This window comes from Eschrichtius robustus, chromosome 3 (genome assembly GCF_028021215.1).
Source record: "Eschrichtius robustus isolate mEscRob2 chromosome 3, mEscRob2.pri, whole genome shotgun sequence".
NCBI lineage: Eukaryota > Metazoa > Chordata > Mammalia > Artiodactyla > Eschrichtiidae > Eschrichtius > Eschrichtius robustus.
The window spans coordinates 87,360,821-87,383,350 of record NC_090826.1 but is presented as its reverse complement, the minus strand read 5'-3'; the positions used below and the strand labels follow the sequence as shown (position 1 = coordinate 87,383,350).

General features: G+C 33.7%; 1 protein-coding gene across 2 annotated transcripts in view; it reads right to left on the bottom strand.

Annotated features, from left to right (window-relative positions):
• Positions 1-4,522: 4,522 nt before the first annotated feature.
• SNX7 (sorting nexin 7) overlaps positions 4,523-22,530 on the bottom strand; it is a 98,371-nt gene continuing 80,363 nt past the window's right edge. Inside the window, exon 9 of one of the 2 annotated variants that reach the window (XM_068540385.1) lies at positions 4,523-4,941. In XM_068540385.1, the coding sequence (XP_068396486.1) occupies positions 4,864-4,941 (78 nt within the window). In that variant the 3' untranslated portion in view covers positions 4,523-4,863. Of the gene's footprint in view, positions 4,942-9,695; positions 10,582-22,530 lie in introns of those variants that run through there. The other variant, XM_068540386.1, reaches the window with a different exon arrangement.

The following is a 22,530-nucleotide window of genomic DNA, read 5'->3' as shown; positions in this document are numbered from 1 at the left end:
CAAAGTAGGAGATAAAGACAGAAGGAGAAATAAACCTGTTCAGAAGCAGGTATGCCCAAATGTACCCTTTTCCTTTTTGGTTATATAAGTCCATCATTTCCCATTTTTCTAAAGTAGTTTCCTTCTTTTGTCAGGTGGAACAAGAATTCTGAAACAGTATCAGAAAAAGAGATGGGAAAACTGGGCCAAAGGCAATAAAAATAATCAATCAATAATAGGGTTTGATTGAGGCATAGATTTAACTGTGAGTTTTGAAAAAAAAAAAAAAAAAAGAACTTATAAACCTGTTTAAAGCAGACAAAGAAATTGATTATGAAATAGATGGTCAACAGCATGAGTAGAATCCTAAGAGTTCCAGAGTAATATAAAATTATCTTCAAGGTAGTAGTCTTGGGATGAGGCATAAGAAACGGGAAAAACACTTTTATTTGCATCTTCTTGAGATTATACACATGTCCAGTGATAATTTCCTATTTAAAGTGTGTGTCTGTGTGTGGTTCTCTAAAAAAAAGGAGCACATACTGTTTTCTAGTCAATCAACTGCCAATAATAAAAAGAGAGAAGGGAAAGTACAAACTGTGAACCAGACACGTTAAGTAACGTCCCCCCAAAATATCTTAAACCTGAACCCATTGACTCTAAAATTCACGAGTCAACGTCTATGATGATGACTTTCATCCAAGTACAACACAGGAAATAAGTTTCTTTCTTCCTAGGACTTTAGGTCAAAACAACAGAGAAATTCATCATTAATGTTTCCCCTTTGAATAGCCAGTTGAGGTAAAAAGATTTCAAATTCCCCTCCAGGTAACTGGAATGAAAGGAGGGAGTGGAATCCTTAGAAAGAAAGAAACAGTATTACCTGGTTAGAAGCAATTGTACAAGATGGACTTGAACCATTTTCAAAATGTGCCAAGTCTATCACCAATTCCATGTAACAGCTACTGGCCTGTCCCACTTGAAATCCTTGTCTTTTGAGGAAGGCTATGTACCTGGGGGGAAGGTAACTGAACAGCAGGAAATCTGTTTTTTTGGGAAGCAGTTATTGAAAGAAGGCACGTGTGGAATAAAAAGTACCTATAAACTTTAGGGTAGATCTTTCCTTTAAGTAAAAGTCAAACATGTTACTTTGTTGTTGTTAAATCTTTTTTTATGCTAAGGTATCCACTAATCATATTTCCGTATCACTAACAACCACCACCTCAGCACACATCACAACAACCAGTTCAAGAAAGCTACACCAGGAGTTCCACTCCCAGGATGACAATATAAGGAGCTCCGAGGACCTGTTCCCCAGCAGTGAAAATTATAAGACATAGTCTCTTCAGCAAATAGTACTAAGACAACCATATATCCTCGTGTAAAAGAATGAAATTGGGCCCTTTCCACACATCATATGCAGTAATTGACTGAAATTGGCATCAAAGGCCTACATCTAAAAGTTAAAACTCTCTTTAGAAGAAAACATGGATCTGCATAACCTCTGATTTGGCAATGGCTTCTTAGATATGATACCAAAAAGATAAGCAACAAAAGAAAAAATACACTAAACTTCACCAAAATTTAAAACTTCTATGCTTCCAAGTGCATTACAAGAAAGTAAAAAGAAATATTTGCAAATCATAATCTGATAAGGGATTTGTATGTAGAACATATAAATAACTTCTACAACTCAATTATTAAAAATGGGCAAAGGATCTGAACAGACATTTCTCTAAAGGATATATATAAATGGCCAACACACCCACAACAAAAGATGCAACAGGAAATGCAAATCAAAACAAGACACCACTTCACCCATTAGGATGACTACAATAAAATAAAATTTAATTTAAAAAATAATAAGTGCTGGTGAGGATGTGAAGAAATCAGAACTCTCATACACTGCTGGTAGGAATGTAAAATGGTGCAGCCACTTTGGAAAACAGTCTGGCAGCTCCTTAAATGGTCAAATACAGTTGTGATATGACCCAGCAATACCACTCCTAGGCCCAAGAGAAATTAAAACATATGTTCACACAAAAATTTACATACCAATTTTTATAGCAGCATTATTTATAATAGCCAAAGCTGAAAACAACCCAAGTGTCTATCAGTGAAAGAATAAAGATAAATGGACACATACACACATACACACACACACACAATATTTTTGGCCATAAAAAAGAATAAAATACTGACAAATGCTACAACAGGAATGAACCTTGAAAACATTATGTTAAGTGATAGAAGCCAGTCACAAAAAATCACATATTACATGATTCCATTAACATGAACTACTATCTAGAATAGGCAAATCTATAGAGACAGAAAGCTGATTAGTGGTTCCTTAGGCCTGGGGACATGGGGGAAGGGGTTATGGATATGGAGTGTTAACCAAAAGGTATGGGGTTTCTTTATGAGATGAGATGATGAAAAACCAGAAGCAAAGTAAGTAACTATAAACAAGAAAATGGCTGCACAAATCACTACAGATTCAGACTATGAAGTACTGTGCAGCCATTTAAAAAATGTGTAAGAGCAATTCTTGACTTTGAAGGATTTCCACAAGATATTGTGAAGTGAGGAAACAAAAGGCCAAATAGTATGTATAATATGACCTCATTTTTATAAAACAAAGCTAACAACTGTGTGTGAGGGAGTGTGTATGTGTGTGTGTAAGTCTGTACAGGATACTATGAGCACAGAGCAATGTAAGAAAGAATACGTATTAGTTAACATGTGTAGCCTGTGTGTGCGTGTGGTGTGTATGTGGGGTAGCAGTCGTGGATAGACAGGGGGAGAGAAGGGAGGAAAGGCATACAAAGCTAAAGTTTTGTTGAGATATAATTGATATATAACATTTAAACGTTTAAGGTGTACAACATAACGATCTGGTTTATGTATCGCAAAATGATTACTATAATAAGATTAGTTAACATCCAACACCTCACAGATACAACCAAAGCCTTGACAAGAACTTTTAAGATCTATTCTCTTGTCAACTTCAAACACACAACAGTATTAACTATCGTCATCATGTTGCACATTACATCCCCAGGCCTTATTTATCTTATAACTGGAAGTTTGTACCTTTTGACCACCTTCACCTAATTCCTCTACTCCCACCACCACTTCCCTCTGGCAGGTGTTCTAAGTTTCTGTATCATTTAACAACCTGTGAGTTGGAGATTATTATCTCTACTTATTATCTCCATTTGAGTTCAAGATTATTATCTCCGGATGGGGAAATGAAGTTTGGAGTGGTTAAATGGCTTGCAACACAATACGGTTGGGGCCATCCTGATAGGAAGGACTCTCACCCAAAATCTGTTTTGTTATGTCAAGACCGGTGATGCCATGAACACACCAACAGGGTATGAAAAGGTTTATCACTCATATAATGAGGCTTCCTGGGGAGAGCAGGGCTGGCCTCTCAGGCTGTTTGAAAATGTCTTGAGACCTGGGAAAGGAGACTGGCTTGGGGTTTTTATGATGGTTAGAGGGTGAGTCCCAGCATGCTGGGAGGAGGCTGTATGGTTTGAACTTCCTGTGAGTGCCGAAAGAGGGAGCGCTCTTTTGGCCTTAGCAGCTTGTCCAGACCCGGGGCAGGAGAGGAAAAGGGAGGTGAGGCTTAAAAGCTGTCAGCAGTCAAACATCAAAAAATGAAGCCAGATTCTTTATTACAAATGGTTTAAAAATTGTACATGCCAGTATTTAAGAAAAATGTTTAGTTTTATATTTATATAGGTGTTTGTGTATCTCTTGTTTTAGTTAAGATAATTTAAATGTCTAGTTTGTTTGTGTGTGTGAGACACTTATTTAAGTGCTAATAACCAAATGGTACTTAAAGTCATACATGTAAGGTAACAGGCATGACTAAATGCCTCAAACTTTACTCAAAGTCTTGAGAAATATATGTCCAAAAATTGCCAAATATTAGGATAACCAATATATTCAATTCTTAAATATAGCCATAAAATGAATATAAAATTACTCTGTATGATAAATATTACTAGAATGTAAGCCTGGAGAAGGAAATGAGTGTAATGTGTCTTTATCATTATCATCATAAGCACCTGCAATTGTGCCTTATAAAGAGTAGACCCTTAACAAATAAATGGGAGAACAAATTTGATAAACACTGTGTACACTAAAAAATAAAGCTAGATGTGAATTGTGAAGAGTATGTAAAAAAAAATACCAAAAAAAAAAAAGAATAAATTTACTAGTGGGAAAATGACTGTATAAGGAATTCTAAATAGTAACTCAAAAAATAATTTAAATTTATCTTGGTAATCTTTAAACAGTTACTTAACTTTTAATAAGCCAACTTTTGAAGTTATCATTAATGTTTAATAATATTTAATCATTTTTTGCATATTTACTTTGAATTCCTAATATCAAAGTAAATAGCATTTCAGAGAAAATTATGATGAAATAAAGGTGAATACATAGTATACTTGTTAACATACACTGGATTCATATTAGAATCTGCTTCAGAGGCTTGAGCTACTAGTAGAAAAAGAACACACACAAGTCATTTCATATTAAACTTTTTATTAAAACTGAGTCTTTACAATATATTTAAAATGACATGTTCCACAGACAAATATTTAAGAAAAAAATTTTTAATGTATAATTATTGGCATACAAATTTAAGAACATAGTTAAAACTAAGCTAAATATTTATATGTATATGTATGTATATATATATCCAAATTCATATGAATGCTCTGGAACACCTGAGTTTTAAGTTGTTGGTTTTCCAGATAGTGTGAAACACTTTTCGCCCACTTTAGAAAGGACCCAGCCCATCCAGAAAGAATAACTTTGGTTAACCTTGGTTATCTCCCAAAGATCACAGAGAAGTCTTCAATGCGATTACGATTTATCTTCAGAGGCTTCTTCCAAGTGGAGATCTGTCTGTGACGTAAGGAAGGATTCCCATGTAGCAAGGCACTAAATGATGGAAACACACCATGAGGAGGTCAACAGTAGTTCACTTTTACTGTTAGAAGGATTAATAAATCCTTACGTATCTGTTCCTATAGCAATCTGCCCTACTCCTCTCTCCCATAGGCTTGCCAGGATCTCTGTCATTTTCTACATATTTTAATTCTTAATGAGGGAAACTGTTGCTAAATAAGAGGAAAACATAAAAGGTTAAAAAATTAGCATGGATTAGTTTGCTGAAATAATCGACTATTCCCCCACTGTCAGGATAGAAAACAGATCTATAATAAATTGTAGAGGGAAAGATGGACCATTTGGATCTGAGGGGGCAGGCATTAAGCATCTAGACAGAGGAATAGTGATACAAGCATGGCTTAATCAGATTTGAATCCTACTATATCAAGTGTGAGTTTGTGCAAGTTGATTAATCTCTATTATAGTTTCTTCAGCTATAAATTAGGTTAATGGCAATACTTACCACTAAAGCAATCGTGAAAATTAAATTTACAAAACCTGTATAAATCTCTATGCAGAATGCCTGGCTCAAAGTAAGTATTCAAAAAATTAGCAATGATTATATTATGATGGTCTGCTGGGACTAGGTGGTGAGATAGTCATTAATGCGCCCAGGAAACGAATCAAGGTGACCTAATTGATATCTACAGAACAAAAGAGAATACGTATTTTTTTCCATGTGCATATAAAACATTTACCAAAACACACCATATTCCAGGTTATACAAGACATCTCAATAAATTTAAAAAGAATCAAGTCATATGAGGTTTGTTCTCTGAACATAATGAAATTAACTTAGAAATCAGCAACTGAAAGATATCTGAAAAATCCCCAAATATTTGAGATCTAAACAGGACACTTATAAATAAGCCCTGTGTCAAAGAAGAAATCAAAAGGTAATCTAGAAAGTATTTTATTTTAAACTGAATGAAAATGAAAATACAATGTATAAAAAATTTTGGAATGCCACTGAAGTAGTACATAAAGAGAAATCTATACCACTAAACACCTTCATTAGAAAAGGAGAAAGGGTCTTAAATGACTTCAGTTTCCATCTTAAAAACTAAAAAAGAACAAATTATAACCAAAGTAAGCAGCAGAAGAAAAAAAACAGAAAAGATAGAAGTGTGAATCAATGAAAGAGAAAAACAATGAAACCAAACATTGAATCTTTGAGAAGATTAATAAAATTGATCAACTTTTAGCTGGACTGTTCATAAAAGAAGAAAGATGACACAAATTACCAACTGTTAGGAATGAGAGAGGTGGCATCCCTTTAAATTCTACTGAAGGAAAAAAAGAAAATATTATTGAAAACTTTATACCTATACAGTTGAGAACTTAAATGAAACCAATGAAAAGATACAAACTACCAAAACTCACTCTAGAAAAAATAGATAATTCAAATGAATTTGAATTTGTTGTTAAATATCTTTCCACAAAGAACACTTCAGGCCCAAATGGCTTCACCAGTGAATTCTACCAAAAACTTAAGGAAGAATCATATTAATTCTACACAAACTCTTCCAGAGAACTGAAGAGAAAGGAATGCTTTCCAACTTACCAAAGACATTACAAAAGAACAAAACTACAGACCACTATCCCTCATAAACATAGATGCAAAAATTATAAAAAAATTTTAGCAAATCAAATCCAGCAATCTATAGAAAGAATTACATTTCATGACCAAATGGAGTTTATCCCAGGAGTGTAAGATTGGATTAATGTTTAACTATCAATCAATGTAACTGACTGTATTAAAAGTAATTTATTATCATCTCAATAGACATGGAAAGACATTTGTCAAATTACAACGTCCATTTCTTACTTTAAAAAAAAAATTCTCAACAAATTAGGAACAGATGGGAATTTCCACAACTTGAGGAAGAACATCTACAAAATACCTACAATTAACATCATATGGAGAAATGCATTAAATATTAGCAGTTATTAGTATTTTATTTCTTTTCAATGCCAAGAAAAAAATTTTAATTCAGCTTTATAGATACTCAAAATCTCCTTCACCAACTTTTGAGTATAAAAAAGAAGGAAATACAAAAATACCTAAATACAGATAATGTTTAAAAATCTATCCACAACATTTACAAAACAATGAAAACTATGAACTGGGATTGAAGGGCTGATAGAGAACCATGGTTCACCTTTGGAAAGAGCCCTGTTTCCCTTGTGAACCTGATTTCTGGCCTCTTCTGCAAATCCATACGTTATCTACTATCTGGTAACCCTGCAGGGCAGCCCAAAGCAATTACTGCTTTCAGGAGATATCATACCTTTTTGATAACTCTGCCAAACTATCATTAAAGAATCTTTGAACATATTCAAGGTAAAATTCAAAATAAAAATCTGAGCAGTCTGCTCTATTTAGAATTCCTGTCAAATAAGGGATCCAAATTGCACCAAAGATGGTATTAATCCTAATGTGATGAAACTTCTATCATTGTCATATTCTTCAACTCTCCTAGTTTAATGTCTAAGGAAGATCAGCCCTCCATGCTGATTAGTGTTGTGAAGTAACATTTTCATTTCTAAAGCAAATCCTAAAAATGACAGTGAGACACGGTAAAAGAAACAAATTAGCTACTTAACTATCTCCTTACCATCCACCATACGAAAGGTAGAAAAACAATTTATGTATTCTGAAATACAGATTATAGAACACTAGCACAGAAAATCAAGAGAAGTATCATGGCAACGGCTGAATATCTATATGAATACTTGGTCAGGCATTATAATGGTTGTTTTATCACATATTACCTTCTTTAAACCTCACAATGACTACTATGAATCTTATTTTATAGATGAGAAAGCTGAGGATCAAATGGTTAAGTATGTCTGTGATATTACAAACCTGATAAGAGGTATAGCCATTCATCAGCAAATGGAAAATAACCAATCTCTTGAATGACCACCAGGATACATTTAATAAGTCACTGGCCCATCAAGATGAGACCCCTTTCTTTTACATAGTGGAAGAAGGACCATTTTGGAGGGCAGGTGAGTAAAAAAAATGCATAATTGCAGGGGGATCAACTTTTTTTTTTTTTTTAATAAATTTACTTATTTATTTTGGTTGCATTGGGTCTTTGTTGCTGCGTGCGGGCTTTCTCTAGTTGCGGCGAGTGGGGGCTACTCTTCGTTGAGGTGCGCGGGCTTCTCATTGCGGCGGCTTCTCTTGTTGCGAAGCACGGGCTCTAGGTGCATGGGCTTCAGTAGTTGTGGCGTGCGGGCTCAGTGGCTGTAGCGCACGGGCTTAGTTGCTCTGCGGCATGTGGGATCTTCCTGGACCAGGGCTCGAACCCGTGTCCCCTGCACTGGCAGGCAGATTCTTAACCACTGCGCCACCAGGGAAGTCCCAGGGGAATCAACTTTTAGGAAGGAGTATATATGCAGGTTGAGTGTGTAGAAATTGATTCCTTACATACCTCTTGGAAATTTTTATGTATTTCCAGGAGTATGTATACCCTTTGAAGATGACTGAATTAATACACGCCAGGCATATAGTAAGTGCTCAGTAAATGCAGAGACCATAGAGAAGAAATGTACTTTACTACTGATGCAAATATGCTGCTCATCATAAACACTGCATTTTTCAATCTGAATATTAATCAATTGACATCCTGGCTTCTATTGACCTCTAAATTTGTTAATGTTAAGTTTTGCTATGCAAGCCTGATCCCCATTCAGGTTGCTGACCATCAGATTTCTGCTACAAAACGGAGGACATGCTCTGAACTGCGTAGCTCCTGAAACTACCAATCCTCTTTTGGAATTTTGATAGCAGATTTTCTTACTAACTAAATATGTTAACTGCCTCCTCCTGCCAATGTTTAATATTAACCTATTACCTGATATGTTGCTCATTTACCCAGTTAATGTACATAAATCTATTTTAAAATAATGAATGATAATCTCTACAACTCCTTAAATCTTTTTACTCTTTCTTGCTTTTCTTGGATTTTTGAGTATGAAAAACTAAATAAAAACTCAAGAAATGGATTGTTTATACCACATAAATAGTTTAGTTCAGTATTCACTGCATCCAGGACTGTGATAATTGGAGGATATAAAGAATCATCAAAACGACAACAAAAAGAAATCTCAAAATCTAGTGTGAAACTTCCTTATAATTGTAAATTATATTTTTAAAAAATGTATTTCTGCAGACTTCCTTGGTGGTGCAGTGGTTAAGAATCCGCCTGCCAATGCAGGTGACGTGGGTTCAATCCTTGGTCTGGGAAGATCCTTCGTGCCATGGAGCAACTGAGTCCGGGCGCCACAACTACTGAGCCTGTGCTCTAGAGCCTGAAAGACACAACTACTGAGCCCACTTGCCACAACTACTGAAGCCCGTGTGCCTAGAGCCCGTGCTCTGCAACAAGAGAAGCCACCCAATGAGAAGCCCACACACCGCAACGAAGAGTAGCCCTTGCTCACTGCAACTAGAGAAAGCCCGCGTGCAGCAATGAAGACCCAACGCAGCCAAAAATAAATAAATAAAATAAATAAATTTATTTAAAAAAAGAAGAAGAAAAAGATGTTAAAACAATTATTTGAAAAAAATGTATTTCTGTTATTTGGCTTCTCACTGTTTTCTATCAAGGAATTGACTTTTTCCCCACTTTCAAATCATTATAATTAGTAAAGCAAACTAATATCAAAATTAGAGTAACCATCAAAAATACCCAGTGTCACGGGTGGCCTGACCTTTAATCATACCCATCAGCTCATTCTAGTTTTAGATTTTCATATTGTCATAAGAAAATCAGCAGCAATTCCACTTTTAGTTGACTAATGTGTCATAATTTTCCATACACATTATTTTATTTGATACAACAGTACTTTGACAAACTCAAGTAATTGCATCTTATAGTTAAGGGAACTGTGATCCATTGAGTCCAGCACTCTTTTCTAGTGCCCCACGCTTCCACTGCAGTAAAAGTTAAGTCCATAAATATGTTGAACATATTTATTGGCAGGATGTTGGGTGACCAGAAAGCAAGTTGATCATGAATCCTCATTAACTGAGAATGCAGTGCACACTTTTTTCCAGGTGGCTCCAGTCTGTAGACAAAGACCAAAAACTGTAGCTTCTCTATGAAGGGCAGGACTGGGAAAGAGGCTGTACAGTTAGAAAAGTGAGCCAGAACTAGGGCAAACAGGGCTGACAGGTAAACAAAAGCCCTTTTGTCCCAAAACACATTCTTAAAAATTTCTCAAATACATGGACAGAATATTTAGAAAATAAATTTTAATTCCAAAACTCTTCTTGAAAGTAAATCTCTTGCTACCCCAGTAAAGTAGTGATGACATTTTGCCATTAGAAAAGGTAAATGTCTCTTTAGTTCTCATAAGTAGGCAGTGATCCCACAAGCAGATGTGATCAAGTTTTCTAAAGAATGAATGATAACAAAAATGGTGTTTCTGTAGATATAGCTTCCAATGAAAACTTCCACATTTAAGAATCAATATTTTCTCAAGATGGTGGGATATGAGGAGGTTCTGTTCCACAGTCTGACTTCAGGCAAATCTTTTCATTTCTCTGGGCCTATTCGCCCATTCATAGAATAGGGGGGTTGGACCATGTGTGTCCATTAACTTTCATCCTAGAACCTAAAGTGGCCAACACAAAAATAAACAAATGCAACCTAATTATTAACTTAAAAGCTTTTGCACAGCAAAGGAAACCATAAACAAAACGAAAAGACAACCTACAGAATGGGAGAAAATATTTGCAAATGATGCAGCCGACAAGGGAATAATCTCCAAAATATACAAACAGCTCATACAGCTCGGTATCAAAAAAACAAACAACCCAATCAAAAAAGGGGCAGACCGGAGATCTAAATAGACAGTTCCCTAAAGAAGACATACAGATGGCCAAAAGGCACATGAAAAGATGCTCATTATCACTAATTATAATTAGAGAAACGCAAATCAAAACTACGGTGAGGTATCACCTCACACCGGTCAGAATGGCCGTCATCAAAAAGTCTACAAATAATAAATGCTGGAGAGGGTGTGGAAAAAAGGGAACCCTCCTACCCTGTTGGTGGGAATGTAAATTGGTATAGCCACTATGAAGAACAGTATGGAGGTTCCTTAAAAAACTAAAAATAGAGCTACCATATGATCCTGCAATCCCACTCCTGGGCATATATTTGGAGAAAGCCATAATTCAAAAAGATACATGCACCCTAATGTTCACTGCAGCACTATTTACAAGAGCTAAGACATGGAAGCAACCTAAATGTCCACTGACAGACGAACAGATAAAGAAGATGTGGTATATATACACAATGGAATATTACTCAGCCATAAAAAAGAATGAAATAATGCCATGTGCAGCAACATGGATGGACCTAGAGACTATCATACTAAGTAAAATAAGCCAGACAGAGAAAGACAAATATCATATGATATTGCTTATATATGGAATCTTAAAAAAAAAAAAGATACAAATAAACTTATATACAAAACAGAAATAGACCCACAGACATAGAAGACCAACTTATGGTTACCAAAGGGGAAAGCGGTGGGGAGGTTGGATAAATTAGGAGTTTGGGAATAACATACACACATTACCATATATAAAATAGATAACCACCAAGGACCTACTGCATAGCACAGGGAACTATACTCAATATTTTGTAACAGCCTATAACGGAAGATAATCTGAAAAAAAATAGATATATACGTATGTATAACTGAATCACTTTGCTGTACACCTGAAACTAACACAACATTGTAAATCAACTATACTTAAATAAAAATTTAAAAAATGAAAAGAAAGTGTTGGCAAATGAGATCACATACAGTTTGTAAATATGCCTTGCTCTATTTGGCTTGACACAGTGTGGAAAGGCATCAAATATAACATTTTACCTCTCCCCTCTGTATTTGATATTTATAAGGTAATTGTCACTATAAATAATTTCCAAAGGTAAGATTCAGAAATACATGAGAAATATTTTCAATTAGTACTACTGCTATTATTACTACTAATAGTTTACATTTATCAAAACCTTATTATGTGCTAGGCACTGCATTAAGAACTTAACATATATTTTACTTATTTATTTACTTATCTATCCAGCAGCTTTCAAACATATTTTCCATATTGGCTATTTCGGGCTCAAGTAAAATAAGTAGTGGCTTAAGGGATAAACTAGTTGAGATTCCTGGAAAGGTATTTATGAGTATAAAAGCTTCAAAATGATTTACTTTTAGTGACTTACTGGGAATATTAAATTTTGCTTCTAAGACTTTCCTTTCATCTTTCTTTATTCCATTATATACATACATACATATGTGTACATATATATTTTAATACCAAATAAAACTGATGTATATACTATTATTTTTAGCACTTTATAGATAAGGATGCTGAGGTCCACTGAAATAACGAAAAGTCTTCAAGGTCTCTGAGCTTAAAGTCACAAGTTATGCCTGTCCAAAGCTCTTAGCCACCAGGTGGTAATGCCAACATAAAGTTTGATATCTCCATAGGTAATGCTACCACCCTGTTCATGGAACAGCTAATAGAAAACCTAGTCTCATCCAAATTATCACGTAAGTCAAATTAATAAAATATTATCTATATATCTCTGCTAATAAAGTAAAATAACCATATATTTGCCTAAAACAATAACAATGATATCTATTATTGTAAAATGTAATAAAAGCCAAACCTTACCATGTACCCCTTTTTAAACCAGAAATTTCCATATTAAGTCAAAGTTGTTGTGCTTCTAGTTTTCCTACTGATCTAAAAGTATCTTTTAGACAGTGCCATAATAATTGCATCTCTCTTAATAAACTAAAACTGAGAAATATGACTGAGCGTCCTTTACGTACTTTAATGCTATCTCAAATGGTCTTGGGCACAGACGACATCATCTACATTTGAGGAAACACTGAAGCTCAAATATGTAAACATCTCCATACTAGGCCAATATCACTGCAAAATAAATTACATTATAAAAATTGTAGGCCATGCCTAAAATGAGGGCAACGGAGTGTGTAACATTTTAGTAGTTGTTTTTTTTATCATCTAAACCTAAGATCCAAACAGTAATGAAAACTTTCAGGAGCTGCATATTTAAACATTTTTCTGAAATGTAATCAATCCAGAAAGAAATTAGAGATTATGTTACAAATGGAAAGCAACTTCTATTATTTTGCAATGGCTCAAAATTATTCATTAAATTTCATTTTTGAAAAAGTCTAAATTCAGAATAACCTGCCAACTTATAATTTGAGAAATGTCAATAACTTCAAAATAACAAGATCTGCATATTTTTTCTAAAATTACTTTTACATATCTCTCAAGAATATAAGTAATAAGTTTGGATTTGTAAATACTGCAAATACTTCAATGGCTGCAACAGAGTGAACGCAAAAAACTGATTAGCTACAAACGCCATCTTGTGGTCCATTTAAAAAATAATTTTGTAGTATTAATCTGTAGATCTCTAACTCAAGATCTGCTAAAGATAGAAAAAGCCTTAGATACGAATAACTCCATTCCTGTCATTTTTACATGTGGAAAAATTGGGGCTCCAAAAGATCTAATACATTGGAAATCTTTATAGAAAGAATTAATACGAGAGCCAAATTTTCATATCTTTTCAACTCATACTTTTCTATACCATATCACCATTGTTTTTTAGCAATAACAAACCAATTACATGAAGTTTGTCCAGTTTAGTACCCCAGACACTTCAAACACCAAGCTTATCTGTGTTTGTTTATCATACATGGAAAGACAACAAACTAAAAAGAAGAGCACATTTACTTTCGGATTACTGGAAAATTATCAAGGCACAGCTATGATGTTTAACTACATTATTTTAAAGCATTTCACACATGTTTTCTAATCTTATTCTTCTAAGGACCTGTGAGGGATGTGTGTAGATAGGGGGTGGAGGAAGATGAGGACCATCAGTACCACTTTTTGACAGATTAGAAAACTGGGTATAGAGAAGATATGATGAAGATTTTACAATTAGTGGCAGGCACTCTGATATCCAACTTTAATTTTTTTCATTAGTAAACCCACCTTCTTTTTTCAAGATGTTACATCATGCAGTGTGTGCATGTGTGTTTTAAATCATTTCTTCCTTTTCTTTACAGGAACTGTATATTGGTCCATAGTATATAGTCTGTCATTTATGAAGAACAATAAGATGAAAATTCTTAACTCAGAATCTAGATAATTTTAGAAATTATTTCATTATCATATGTAATCACCTATTCAAGTATTTGATAAACTTAACTACAGAAAAAGTTATCTAATCCAAAGGGTGGGAAGAGGCACAGACTGTCTATGCTATGGCATAACTGTCCCTTTTACAATTAAGCTCAACTTCGCTTGTACAGATAATTGAGAAATAACTATCTCACAGAATATGAGAGACTGGTGAAAATGTTTTTAATAGAAGTTTTTAAGAAAGCAGAAACCTGCAAAACAACAAAAGCTTTAAAATTACATAAACTATAATAAAAGATGTACACAGTTATGTGGAAACATGACCTATAGCTATGGCTTTGGAATATGCAATTCAGAATAGAAATCATCACTTAATAAAACAACAAAATAGTTAATTACATAATACTTTAGAATTCTAAAAATGATAAACACTCGATTTTTAAGATTTCCTTAGAAGTAGATAAAAGTCAGACCTTGGTGCATTTAAACTGAATTCTATAATTAACTGTGCTTTATATACATTATAATACTTGAGTATTAATCAGATTATAAATGTTTAAATGAGAAAAGACACTACCTATGTTAAGTGTAAGAGATGAACAGACTCTTAGAAAACAGAAGGAACTTTAGAGCAGCGCTTCTCAGACTATCTGCGATGATGAATAAGTCTTTTTCTTTCAATCTGCTGAGGACCATTAAGTGATCCTACTGAGCTGACTAGTTTGTACTTCATGCCACAAGAAATCACCACAAAAGCTGGATAACACTCTAATTGGCCTATACCTTATTCAACAAGAGTCTAATAATCACCTACTTGGATGCCATGACAATGTCTAATTGCTATAGAAGATTTCAACTGATTACTTTTAGGTTCTGAATCTATCATGTTATAAATCTGTAATTAACAATTTATGAATTGGGCATTAGTCCATACTTTAAGTAGCATCACTTTAGAGATCAACATAATTACCCAAAATCTCCTAAACTGTGTTCCATGACAGGCTAATCCTATAAGAAGAAATGCTGATCTAGTCAAAGAAATTATGTCTTCAGATTCATAAACCATATAAGCACATAAAAGACTCTGAGAACTTTAGTAAAAACGCCTGTTTAACTTTAATTCAAACTTATTTGACTACAGAATCTATCTTTTCTTTCATGATTAACACCCATTAACATTACAAAAACTAATTTCCTATAAAATGCATTGAGAAATTCTAGTATAGACAGAATTGCTGATGTACATTATTCAACAATTGCTTAAAAACTCCCAGTGGCAGAGAACTTCTTTGCAATGCAATTTAATGTAATTTAGAGAATTTTAATACATAGGAAATAATTCCTTTTGTGAATTCAAATTATACAATTTCCAAAAGTTGGTGCTAGATATGTTTTCTGAAGCAACAATAAAACATGTACTCCTTCCACGACTGCCCTCCAAATACCTCTCCTCTTTTCCAATTCCTTCAATGAAGATGCATTTCTTAGACCACTATCACCATGACAACCTTATTCTGATTACATCTTAGTTTGCCAATATTACTATCAAAATGCATCATCAGGTCTGAATTCAGTATTTTGAATAGCTACTAAAGAATGGAGATCATTATTTTGTTCTAATTTTTTTTAAGTCAAAAGTATCTTCTAATATAAAAAGACCTCAATATGACTCATGAAACTTAAGTTTTGAAAAAAGCAAATTTCAGTGTGGTCACCAAGATAAAGACCTAGTAAATTAAATGACTTAACCTCTGCAAAGTATACTATCATTCTACATGCTGAAGATAATCTTATTGCAAAGTAATTTTGGCTTGAGTATAAGGATTCCTTGGGGGGGGGGGTGGTGGTAGAACTAGTTAGAAGTAGATTTACTACTTGGAATATGAAAGCAGGACCTTATCATCAATGTAGAGGATAACAATTAACCTTATCTGCTACGACAGAGGAGCATTCATTTGTATCACTGAAAAGCTGTATCAAATTATTGAGGTGTAAGTTTAAAAGGTAGTTGGCTACAACAGAAGTTTTTTAAGCCAAGTGGAACTGAAATTTACTGTCAAGAGCTCATATTTACCTAAACTTCTTCAGATGGTTTTACAATAAAAGCTCTAATGAACATTTTTATCAGTTTCCTAAGTATTTTCTAGAGACTATTTCAGACATTAATTCCATAAATGACTTCGGTGAACAAATAAATCTGAGATCTTAAACAAAGGTGAACAGATGTTTTTCCTAGGGAGTTTCTTAGAAACTTAAATGTGCTAAGATGCATTGCCAAACTTCTCCATAAAGTGAAACAGTATAACCTAAAAGGAAGGCACTTGGCTATGAAGCTGTCATACCCAATGACAGCCAAAGTAAAATCAATGGAAGCAAATGATTGTGTGATCAAGTATGTCCTTAAACATACAACAATTAGAGACCCAAAAAACTATGCCCTGGGACTTCCTCTGCCACTTGTAATAGTTGATTTAAAAAATTTATAAAATGTCTTTAATGTAGAGTTCCCTCAGCTCAATTTATAATTCTCACCTCTTCACTCATCCAGGATTCCTGGTACAATCTATCAAACTGAGAAGGCAGCTCTGCAGCCTCTGTGATAGCTATTCTCCATAGATGCCTCCCTCGCAACCAATCAACCAATAATAGAGGACCATAATAGCCTCCCATGAGCAATCCAAGCAAGTGTTTTATTGATGATTTTGTTTCCATAATCGATGGTGAAGCTTCTTATCAGACAGTGAGAATAAAAAGTTTTAGCCTTAGGATGACACAAGGTTATTCCATCTCTGTTTCCCTTGTTCTAATCATTATGACTGTGTACCTTTAGATTCTATTTGAAATAGGAATTGACTGCTCACCAAAAAAATGATCTCCATAGGATAAATGGTAAAGAGGACAAGATTAATCATTAAATAATCAGTAGTGTTGGTCTCTTTACTTAAAATACACAGGGAAAATCTCCTAGGTATTCAATGGATTGTCATTTAACAGCATTAAGAAGATGAAAACTTGGTGTTTTTCTTTTGATGAAGATGACCATCCCTAAATGAATTGGATGGTGCATTGAGAAGAGTAGTGTAATGCAGCCTGAATTTGCTAATCCAGACATTCAGGCTTCTAATGAGTGCCTCCCACTGAGTAAAAAAGTAAATAATGTGGACACAAGAACGTAATGAATTGGAAAATTCAGCTGGCATAAAAATGGTCAGGTTGAGTAAATATCTAAGCATCTTAGCCTCTCAAGGTGGTGTTGTGTTTACTTTCCAGGAAATCTATCCTACCCATTAATGGAAATCTACTGAATCCCCTAGGGTATATAATGTAGTTCTGAAACATTCTTCAAATAGTTCCAAAAATAGACTGTTATTTTCTGAAGGGCTGTTTTAGCACCATCAGATCTGTCTTCCTGGGTCCTAGGGATTAGGCCAGGTACCAGCTTTAGTAAATGTTATGAGGCATGACTGTAAAAAGAAAAGTACCCTGATATGGATTCAAAAATCCCTGTCCTAGATAACTTTGAATTATTCCAGCTCTAGCTAAATTCTTTATTCTTATGATTTGGAAAGGGAATTGAGACACATTAACCTTAAAGAAAGTATCTGTTTACTCTGTGTCATCCTAAGAGACTGTCAATATAAAAATATAATTTAAATGGTTCAACATAGATCAACTTTTATGCCTCTCTCCCAACATTTAAAAGGAAAACTCAAAAACTACAGGTCATTCCTTAGGACCAAAATGATACTAAGCAACTACAGCTGGTTAAATCCTTAATCACTTCCATCCTTCTCTTTACAAGAAAGGCTGTTACAAAGAGTTGAGCAGTAGGAGGTGATTGTGTAGGGTTCGTAGAAATTACAGAGGTTAACTATTTTGGAAACAGGTGTCATTGTTTCAGTATTTCCCAAAATCTTCTCTGGAACTAATCTGAGTATTCACCTAGGAAAGAAAAGTAGCCCGCATTTCTCCTGGGTGAGCAGAAGTCAGTCAATCTTTCTCTACGTAAATCAGTTTAGAATTAAAGGCTTCATCTAGGGCTTTGTAAGCACTGCTTTTGGGCTGATAAAGGAAAGGCTTTGCAAGGGTCATTGTAAAAAGAACATGCCAGCCTTCTCTTTTTGTGGCAATGGATAGCTAATGCTTTATTATCTCTTCAAATATACTGAATTTTAGTTACCTTTTATTTGTATTTGCCTAAATCTTGCAACTTACATTTTCATTCTCCTTGATGGAGAAAACAGGAGTGAAATAGAAATGAAGTAGTTCTGTTTTCTCAGTTTCCATAACGTGGTTTCCATTAGAGATTCACTTTACTAATTTTATTAGAGTTTATTAATTCCTAATTTTTTTGCTTCCAAAAGAGGCTCCTCACACCCACTTCCATTTGACTTCGGTACTATTTGGAAGTCATTCCATTTTTTTCCAAAACCTCACTTCTTCCTGAAATGTGCCCTCCCTGACACTGTTTCTCTGTATTCATCTCTGACTGTATCTCTTTACATCTTTGTCTTTCATAGTCCATGATCCACAGATGTAATCGTATCTGAGTCTTTAACTGCTTCACTCCTTTTATTACTTTTTAGAATTGTTCATTCCTCTTATGTCATATTCTCTTTTTGAGTCTGTGATGTTGAAATTATACTTTTCTGTAATTTTTTCAAATCACTTCACTAAATTCTAGGCAATATGACTGAGAATGGCCAGGGTTTCCTTCCTTTGCTTTCCTTTGACCTCCCAGATTTTGAAAATGGTACTTTCTCCCCAAGTTTCTGTCATGCTACATAACAGTTCCTCTTTGTTGGATGGAATTAGATCTAGAGAAGCTATTCCCTCTAACTGTTCCTTTTAATTCATGTAGATGAACAGAAAGTCCATAATTTATCTGAGTCCCAATTTTTTAAAAAAGAATGAAATTTCAGACAGAAATCTAAATGCCACTCATCAGAATCTTGCTTAGCTCGCAGTTTTATAATCATTACCAATATAGATTAACCTCTTAAAGTCACAATGCTTGGGAGGTATCTTTACTTGGACCAGGGTGTTTTACATATTCACAAAAATTTTAACAATGTTCCAAAGTATGTAGTGCACCACTTAATTTAAAACAAGCAACTCTTTTGCTAGAGTTTCTTTTACCATTCCCCACCGTAATAAGGAATACATTTCTAAATAAGAACAACTATACTTGAAGAATTTCTAGGACATTCAATGCTTATCTATTACTTACTTTGTAGAAGAACTGCTATGATACCTATTTTTTAAAATTTCTCTACTTTTTAAATGGTCCATATATAGCCGGACTTGGAATTTAGGAAAGCATTAGTTGTACTACTGATTTGGCTTGATGGTGAACGCTTGTAATGATTTTTTTTCTTCATTTATCCTAAAGAAAATGTCCTATACTATAATTGCTTTTCTGCTTCCTACATGTCCATGTAGATACATATATTTTTATTATTCAGTAATGATAGAACCCTTCTATTAAGTCAGTTCATTACCATTCACATAAAAAAAACTAATTTAAATATTCTTCCATTAAAAAAAGTAATACATTGTAAAGCTGTATCAATCAAGTGAAAAACACATATACTTATTATTCTTCCCTAAGAGCAAGATTTAATTTTGAATTTGAATGTTGCTTAGCATAAGGTTTTGATGTTAATTGAATCTTAAATGAATGATTCTACGTGAGGCAATTGACATTCTTAAATAAGACTGATAGCATTTGAAATGAAGCGACCTCTAACCTGGTTATTTCTTGAAATTCTTATCAAAAAAGATTTTAAGTCTAGTGTTCATAATTATTTTTTTCTCATAAATAGTATTATTTATGAGAGCAAAAAATTTACATAAATGCTTAATTATCAGTAGTTCTCTTCACTAATAAAGGTATATTAACATGATGTACTAGAAGATTATGTCGTTACATAGAAAAGTGTTTAAACAAATAAAAAATACAGGACTCAAAATAATACATATCCACTGTAATCATCATGACACAAATAAGTAAGCATATGTTTTTATGTTGACACATTTGAAAAGAACCATCAGAAATTTTAAAATATTTTTATCTGCATATAGCAAATTATTTTTCTATAATTGCATTTAAGTGTAGCCTTCTCTAGGAGATAAGGTTATGGGCATTCTTTATTTCCTCTTTACACATTTGTGTACGTAGCTCTTGTTGTTTTTTTGTTTTTCATGTGCATGTATTAATTTTAAAACCAGAAAATGAGGCTCTGAAACAACGACTTCCATACATTAACTAATAATTCTAAAATACACTGTGCAAAGAAACAAATTTTATTACTTCAAGTATTATATTCACTTAACTACAAACAGTTTTACTTGGCAAAAATTAACATTATGTGATCTTTTCATGATTATGATATTAAAATTAAACTTTCAAAGGGTATATTCTTTTAGTTTATAATACCTACCAAGGATTACTTCCTTTCAAATCCCTTCACCATCATCATAATCATCAGCATCAGTATCATCAACAACAATAGAAACTTACACTCTTTTGTACCTACTAAAGAACAATTAGAAAATGTCCACGTACTTTATCCAGCATGTCATATTTTATGGTTTCAGCATCCTTTTACATTTTAGCAAGAAATAATTTTCTTTGGTTATTTGGATACCAAGATACTTTGAAATTATTCACCTATGTTCAATTGGATTTTTGTTTTATTGTTTCATTATTCTTGTTTTTATAAAAAGACTCAAATTTATTCTTAGTTATTGGTCATATAGAACAAAATTGGGAATAGCTTCATTTCACCTACTCAGAGTTTATTTGGAGATACCTGTTTTATATTTGGTGTCAACTGTCTCCAAGTAAATTCACACATCTAAGTATAACACTTCAATATGACAATAATTGGTTTCTGATACAGACCTATACCTCATACTTACAAACTGATTTTCCTCTGTCATTTTAATATTTAAATTTTAAGTTGTAAACAAACTGTGACCATTTTACTTCATAAAAGTCCAAAGGCAAATGTTTATACCCCATTTCTTCTATCACACTAGGAACAAACCCCTTTGGTGATTTATTTTTACAACTGTTGATGAAAACAGAAGTATTTCCATAATAATATGATTAAATTAAAAAGGGACTGGAAAGATTCTGCAACATTTCACTTCCTTGTATATCTGAGATATTCTGAAGTTAACAGATAACAGCAGACTGTTGCTGTTTCAGGCCACACAGTTTGTGTGTTAGCTAGGAAGCCTTGATTATATAAGGGCCCCAATTTCCTGATTATGCTTGGACTGATGTGACAAATCAGTTAAGAGTTATTCACTTAGGAAAAAAGCCAATAAATAAGTGGCGCTGTAGGGGGTCTTGTGAAGTTATAGTAAAGAAAACCAGCGATTCCTCCAAATATATACATCTAAGATGCAGTACACTTGATATAATTTTAGCAACATGTAGAAATATAGTTCATTTGGAGGAAAGGGTGAAAAATATACTGATATAAACTGCTGTGAAGAACAAAATTTGCAATATGGCAATATGGCACAGTGATGCTAATTTAACTATTTCTAATAAAACTGTATTTTGTATAAACTGCGTGCAACCTATGAGCATGACAAAAATATGTATTTATGTGACAGGTATAGTCAAAACTCAAACATTTCACTTGGAGTTCAATGGAATTGCCGTGAACATTTTCTCTTAAAAAAATTAAAAAACAAACTTAGAAAAGTTTTGCAGATTTTATCATTGAAAGGAAAACATAGGAGGTGCATTTGTCACATGACTTTTATAACCTAATATACTTATGTTTTATAATCACAATCACTTATAGTATATTGTATATCCTAATTTTCAAGGCATTTTCTTAAAAATTATTTCAATTAATTGTCATAACACTCCTATAAGGTCGGTGTGGACCGGTTCCACTGTAAAGGAGAGAGAAAGTTATTCCTGTGGATTTAAAGAGTTAAGTGGTAAAAAAAAGCCTATGTTGATAAATGTGCTTTATCCAACAGAAATACTTTAAATCATTGCAAAATCTGAGATTTATGGGAAATTCCTTTTAGAGACTTGAATTTACTTAAGGTTGTTAGTAGAATAAAATAGGAGAGGTAGAAAATGATCTTTCCAATCCCACCTGCTAAAAAGAAAATCACTTGAATCTGTCCACTAATCTCTAGCCCACTGCCATGAAACCTCTATGTCAGTTCACATCTCTGTCTTCGTTGCTACGTTTTCTAACTAGGCTCAACATGTTTAGTTTTGTTCCACTCTGACCCATATAGCCAGTGTGATCTTTCTAAAAGGCAAATGCAATAGATATTGTCTCTTCCCTGCTGAAAAGTCTTCAATGGCA